This window comes from Lutra lutra, chromosome 13, assembly GCF_902655055.1.
Source record: "Lutra lutra chromosome 13, mLutLut1.2, whole genome shotgun sequence".
Taxonomy (NCBI): Eukaryota; Metazoa; Chordata; class Mammalia; order Carnivora; family Mustelidae; genus Lutra; species Lutra lutra.
In genome coordinates this window covers 72,854,200-72,860,836 of record NC_062290.1, presented here as the reverse complement: position 1 = coordinate 72,860,836, position 6,637 = coordinate 72,854,200, and the positions used below count along the sequence as shown (strand labels likewise).

General features: G+C 51.9%; 1 protein-coding gene across 1 annotated transcript; it reads left to right on the top strand.

Annotated features, from left to right (window-relative positions):
* Positions 1-236: 236 nt before the first annotated feature.
* On the top strand, positions 237-5,504 carry C13H9orf152 (chromosome 13 C9orf152 homolog). The gene is made up of 3 exons (XM_047700324.1): positions 237-357; positions 844-1,036; positions 3,611-5,504. Exons 2-3 carry the CDS (start codon positions 844-846, stop codon positions 4,135-4,137), a joined length of 720 nt encoding a protein of 239 aa, XP_047556280.1. The 5' UTR covers positions 237-357; the 3' UTR covers positions 4,138-5,504.
* The last annotated feature ends 1,133 nt before the right edge of the window (positions 5,505-6,637 follow it).

Below are 6,637 nucleotides of genomic sequence, written 5' to 3'. Positions count from 1 at the left end.
TCCTGGGATGTGTGTGCTGGGTGAGTGGAGATTGGGGGGGGCACCTTTGCTGCTGGGGTTCCCATGGGCATGGCTGCAGCGAGCATATCCCTGAGGCACCAGCTTTGTGAGGCTACAGAGGGTGCCCCTCTTCCATCGAAACCAAACGAACAGGTTTGCCGACGAGATTCCAGGTTTCAGTCCAAGAGGTGTGAGCTGAGCAGGCGCCTGGCCCAGCCCAGCATCAGCTCCCGCTCGGGGGGGGACGCGGGAGACTGCGCAGGAGCTCTGGGAATTAGACTCTGAACACTGGGATCCAGCAGTGAAGGACCTGGAGCATGGGGCCTCCCTGGGAACCCAGAAGGACTCGGAGCAGCTGTGTGAGACTTGCTCTTTCTCCCCTCCTCCTCTGTCACCCCATGCCCCTCTGTCTCCCTCCATGTCCCTCCTCCCCACTGCAGGCACCTACCCCCATCTCCCTCCCCTCTCATCCCGTTAGCCCCCTTTGCCCTACCACCTTCCTCCTCTGTTCCTTCCTTTCCTCTTGGGGACCCCTTTTTCCACCTCTTCCCTCTGACTCCTTCTTTTCCTCTCCGCTTCCCCTCTCCTGCCTCCCCCCACCACTCATGGCTCCCCACCTCCTTCTCCCCTCACCGGTCTTTCTCCCCTTGCCTTAGCTCCACTCCTTTCCCACTTCCCACTTACCCTGCCCTCCCCTCCATCTCCCTTACCTTTTCCTCCCCCTTCTCTTCCCCTCCCCCCCACCTTTCCACCTGTCCTCCTCAGTCCCCCACCCACCCCCCACCGCTCCTTCTCTCCCTCCCACGCCCCGCCCATCACTGTTTGCTTTTCTCCCGGATCCAGATGAAGGGGTGGCCCTGTTTCTGCCCTGCCCTGGCGCATTTCTGGCAGCTGGAGTCTTGCTTCATGGCTGAGGGCTCGGGCACTCAGGCCCCGGGGAAAGAGCCCCCGCTCAGCATCCAGGTCCTGCGAGCCCAGTACGAAGGCTTGCGAAGGCAGCAGAGGGCACGGGCCTACCTGGTGGTGCTCCCGACAGGTAGGGCTGGGCAGGTGCTGGGACAAAAGCCAGAAGTGGAGGGAGGAGGGCCTGGCTATGGGCACAATGGGTGGTGGGCTGCAGCCAGGGCCGGTGGGGGGCTCTGTGGGCCCTCCTGGTGGGAAAGAGCAGGCAAGCCAGCAGAGCCCGGAGGCCAGTTCTGGGCAGCTCTGCTTGGCTCAGTTCCCCTGCAGGGGCCTCAGCCAGGCATCCAGCCAGCCGCCCGCCATACCTGGCCTCCACTCTTAGGTTCTCATCTTGCCAGACTGTTCTGCCTGGTGGAGGTGGCTCGGCCCCCTGCTGGGCCAGGTGGGGCGATGGGAGCACTTCCTGGCTGGGTCTCGGCCTCCTGCAAAGCGGAGAAACTGGCCCTGGAGAGAGCAGACATGGTGCTCCCAACAGCCGCCACGGGCCAGAGGACACATGGCGCTCAGGGACCCAGACTTATGGAGCTTGCTTATCATAGTCTCAAACAACTTCTAAGGAGGCATGAGATACAGAAACCTCAAGGAGAGAATGCCTCTTCCCTCTGGGAACTCAGATTTTGTTCCTGGAGGAAGTTAGGAGCTTAAGGCTCCATCCCAGCCCTTCTCTCTAACAGAGGAATGCATGGGTCGAGGGAGGTGGGAAGGGCAATGCTGTGCCGGAGGGTTTCTTCAGGACTCCCTGAGCGGTCCACCCAATGCTAGGCCAGCTGGGAAGGAATCAGGGGCCAGGGAGACATCACCATCTGGGACAGGAAGTGTGCTGCCTTGTGGAGGTAACAGAGGTCCCACGGAGCGGAGGGTGCCTAGCTCCCATTCCTGGGGCTGTTCTGTGTGAACTGAACTGGCACAGCCAGACACGCCCCATCTCTGCAGGGTGGACACCAAAAGGTTCCTAAAGGTCTAGTCCATCCCCAAACGTGTTTATTCATTCAGTCATTCAGCAAACATGAAATTAAACCACTCATCAAAGCAAGAGAGTACCGCGCTTAGCAGACCCACAATTCGGACTCGCATTGCAAAGACCAAAGGGCCAACTCAACATGCTCCTGCCCCAACCCAACCCTCTGGATCTTCCTCCCACACTCTGTAACTCAGTGTCCTCCCCCTCCCCCCGCCCAGCTATCCTCACTGATCAGTTTGGCCAGGCTAATGCCAGAAGGCTGGTCGGACCAGACTCTGCTTTGTCAGGGAAGACTTCTGACTCCCAGGTGAAGTCAGCCACTCAACAGGATCTGTTTGGGGTTGGGGTCCAGGGTCTTTTTCCTTGTCCTCCGTGGACCCTGGACTGGGACTGACAGGGAAGGAGGCTCCTTTCTGCAACCAAGTCCTGCCTATCCGCCCGGACAAAATGGAGAGGCTACTAGTTCTAAGGTTCTCCTATCATATCCCCTCTTCCCCTCTTCCCAAATAAGTACATAGCATTCTAGACTTTTAGTCAGGGAGTCCATGTCAAGAAAAATCAGGTAGTCCTGAAGTGGGAACACATTTTCAGTCCCTCGGTGGTTTGCAGAGATGGCCCCACCAGTCCTGTTTCCCACAGACTCCCAGACCCGGAGCTCTAGGGGCTTCCTTCTGCCTTCATACCTCAGCACTGTCTCTCCCCTCCTGCTCATACCTGCCCTGTCCAGGGCCTCCCGCAGGGACAAGTGCCATGGGGCTCAAGGGAGCCCCACTCACGATCCAGAGGCAAAAGACCAACTCTCTTTGGAACCCCTTTCAGTCACTGCCACAACCATCTCTGCCACCAAGGGTTGACAATAAACAGTTGTGTGACACAAGGTGGTAAAAACAGGTGCCTGAGAAAAAGAGACACCGGTCTAAACCGTCATCCCTGCAGCCAGGTTGGAGAAGCCAGAGCTGCTGTAACCGTGTTCCCAGATCAGTGTCAGAGGGGTGGGAGAAGGCAAGGCTCCAGTCTTCCAAAAGGAGCTGCTTTGAAATACCGCTCCTCCCTCCTGCACCTTGGGCTGTAAACCCATTATGGGAATCCCAGAACAGAAAACCCTGTAGGTGAAGAGTAATCTTTTCCACTGGCCAGTGCCTATGACTCTGTTCCATTCTTCCAGTCTGAATGCTCGTTCCCTAGCTCTGCCCTGGGGTCACTCCCTCGCTGCAGTTAGGAACTGGAGTCAATTATTAAACTCTGTTCTGCTTCAGATTTTCTTCATAGCATCGGTTCCCACCTGCAATTTTCTTGTAACACATTCATTTGCTTAGCGTTTTCCTAGCCCACTAGAGCCTATCCGTGAAGATGTGGATTTTGTCTCGTTTGCTGCCGTATTCCCTGAACCTAGAACGAATGATGCTTGGCATGTAATAAGTGCTCAATAAATACTTGTTGAACAAATGAGTACATGTGCATGAGGGTGTGTATGTGTTAGAGAGGGTTTGTGTGGGTGTGAGTGTGTGGACAGGGGAGGGAGGGTACAGGTGTGAGCAGGTACAAGTGGGATCACGTGTGACCCACGTCTATGTGTAAACACACATTTGGGGTAACATTCCTATGGCTCGAGACCTCTGAGACCCCCAGAATGAGAGCTGCCCTGTACCTGCCAGTGGTGACCCTGCTTGTGCCTTGCTTTATCAGGAGGATACATGCCTGCTCCTGCTGAGTCCGTGGTCAGTCCTGTTTGGATTAACAAGGAGAGAAGGCATTCAGTGTCCCTAGAAGAGGCAGATCTGGGGGCCAAGGGGATGCTGGAGGAGGCCGACGGAGGCTGTCTTCAGGGCCCTGAATCTCCATGGCACGCACATCTGGAGATGTACCGCTGCGTTCAAACCTTCCACCAGGAAATTAGTCTTCCAGTAAAACACAAGAATAAGCTCATGGGGTCCAAACAAAGGTTGCCTCAGGAAGGAGACCCAGGCCTGTTTGAAAACAATCAGATGACCCAGCAAGGGACCACCAACCTACCAACAGCCCAGTGTGAATGTCCAGTGGGCAATGTCCAGACAAAGACAGTAGGATCTGGTTTGAATATGGACATTCAGCACCCTCTTTCCAAGAAGAACCCACACAGGTCTGGAAAACCAGCTCACTATCCATTTCCCCAGAGGAAAACGCCCAGGATCTCTCAAACTGCCCGGAACCTGGGCTTGTATGGCCCAGCCTAAAGCTTCCTGCTCAACCAAATGTCTCAATGTTGAAACCATGGATGGCCTCATCCAAGAACCCAGGAGGCAGGGCCATGAGTCGGGCCTCTAGCTAGGAGCAAGAACCAGACTAACTCAGTGGTAGGGATTTTGAACTTCATGGTGGCATGGTCTTGTCCTTCAGAAAAGAAGAGATTGCCTAGGCCAGATCTCACACAGTCTAGGATAAAAGACTGTATCTGATCAGGGTGGCCCCACTATGCTTGTATATGAAGACATGACTGGAGCCCTAGATGCTGATTCCTTGGGGAGATCCGTAGGCATCTTCTCCGCCCCTAGAAATGGGAAATTTGGAATGTAATACTGACACCCTAGCCATAGGAATGCCTTAACGGGGGCCCTAGAGTCAACGAGTATGGGCAGCCTTGTTTTCAATATGTTCTGATGATTTCTCACATGATCCAGAGAAGATGAGCTCTGAGAATTGCCTTTTTCTGGTTACTGCGTCTGGAGGCCAGCTCACTGAGAAGTCACTACATTCCTTGGTAGTGACCATACCATTTCAGCGGAGGCTCCCAAAGTATGGTCACTGTGGGTTAAAAGAAGAACTCTACTGTTTTGTGTGTTTAAGGCATGGTCAGGAAGGTTGGCCATCTCTCCCCTCTCACTGAGACTGCATATTCCAATTTCATCACAGGTGTATTTCCTTCCTTCCTTCCCTCTTGCCTTCCTACCTACCTGCCTTCCTTCCTTCCTTCCTTCCTTCTACCCATCCATCCCTCTTACTTACCTGTTTTCTCACCCTCCCTCTCTCTCTCTCTCTCTCTCTCTCTGTCTTACTTTCTCTCTCCTAACTAAATTATTAAACACTGTCAGGCCAGTCATTGAAGATATATGGTAAGAGGAACCTGAGCAGGAGACAAGGAAATGCTCCTGCTTGGAAAATACATATTCCCCACAAACTCCTCCCTTTTCAGCTGAATTTGAAGCCCTCAGATCCTTCCTGGGATATGTTAAACTTAAAACAAAGGGAATCGGTGTTACTGCTTGGGTTATGGGAAGAAAGTAGGTCTCTCCTGGTTAATGTTTAACTTTAGTAATATACTTAAACACATCGAAGGTGCCCTTCCCTCATATCAGATAATCTCTCTGTAAAGTTTCACTTGTATTTTCCTCTTTTTGCCCCAACAGTGATCCAGTCTTGTCCATCTACACCCAGAGCTGTTAACTAGGTGTGTCATTACTTGGCAAAAATCCATGTGTGCCTGCTCCTTGGATCACCCAGAAATCCACTCCAATTTGGGGACTGGATTTCTGGGAATAATCAATAGAGCCATTGTTAATTTTTTTCTTTAGTCTAATGAAAAACAAGGACATTTTCTGAAAAACCTTTGTCCTTTGCTTTGTTTTGAAGAGGACTGCCGCATGCAACCCCTCTTTCTACAATGTGTTAGTCAGGATAGACTGTGTTTTGCTGCAGAAACAAACCCTCCAATCTCACAATATGAGATTGTTGTGACTCACAAAAAGTCCACGTGTATTTGGGCAAACTTCCCAAATCCCTACAATATCAACACTGGTTTTCCTAATCACTGTAGCAGGAGAAGAAAGTGCCCTCACTAATTGTCATGTTCCAGCTTTCAAATCACTTCTACTTACATCTCATTGCCCAAAGCAAGTCTCATGGTCCTATCTTCACTTCAGGGATATGAAATCGTCCCATGTGCCTGGAAGGAGGGAAAAAGTGGAAGGCAAGGGTGAGCAGGACTAATGGCTAGCACAGCAGATGGGGGCCAGATAGATTTCATTCTGAATACAAGGAGTAGCCATGAAGAGAGTTACATATGAGACTACAATGATTTAATTTGTAGTTTAACCAGATTACTCTGATCATTCAGAGAGAATGAGTTGAGGGTCACATTAAGAGGCAACACCAGGGGAAAAATGGACAAGGCAAGTTCAGTGGGAAAGATGCTGTTATTTGGGTACATTGCATATGTATTTTGGAGCTAGAGTCATTAGGATTTACTAAAGGAAGAGTAGAGGTTCAGTTTGAGGGATCCTAAGTTTGAGATGTTCGTGAGATACACAGATGCAGATATCAAATGGGCCAGTGGACATCTGAGACCAAAGTTCTGGGCTGGATATGAGTGTAAGTGGCGTGAGCGTGTGGAGGTACTGAAAAGGACGAGTCAAGGCCAGTAGACCTCTACCCAGTGTGGAGAGAAGACAGGGTCCAGAATGAATCCCGAAAATGCATAATTCACTTAATTGAAAAGTCTCTAAGGATTTTTCCAATTGGACACTAAAGAGCAGGACCCTGACTGAGGAGAAAAGGAGAGCCGGGGTGCTGGGAAGTTACAGACCTTGAGAGGCAAGACATGGCACGGGTCACTCCCCTAACTGTAAGCCTTCCACAAAGCCCTTTTCTAGATCCACATTCCTCTGTCTGAAGTTGCTTTTTCTCGAGCCAGGGTTTAAAAGGCCAGAGTCCAGGGCACCTGCGTGGCTCAGTTAAGCG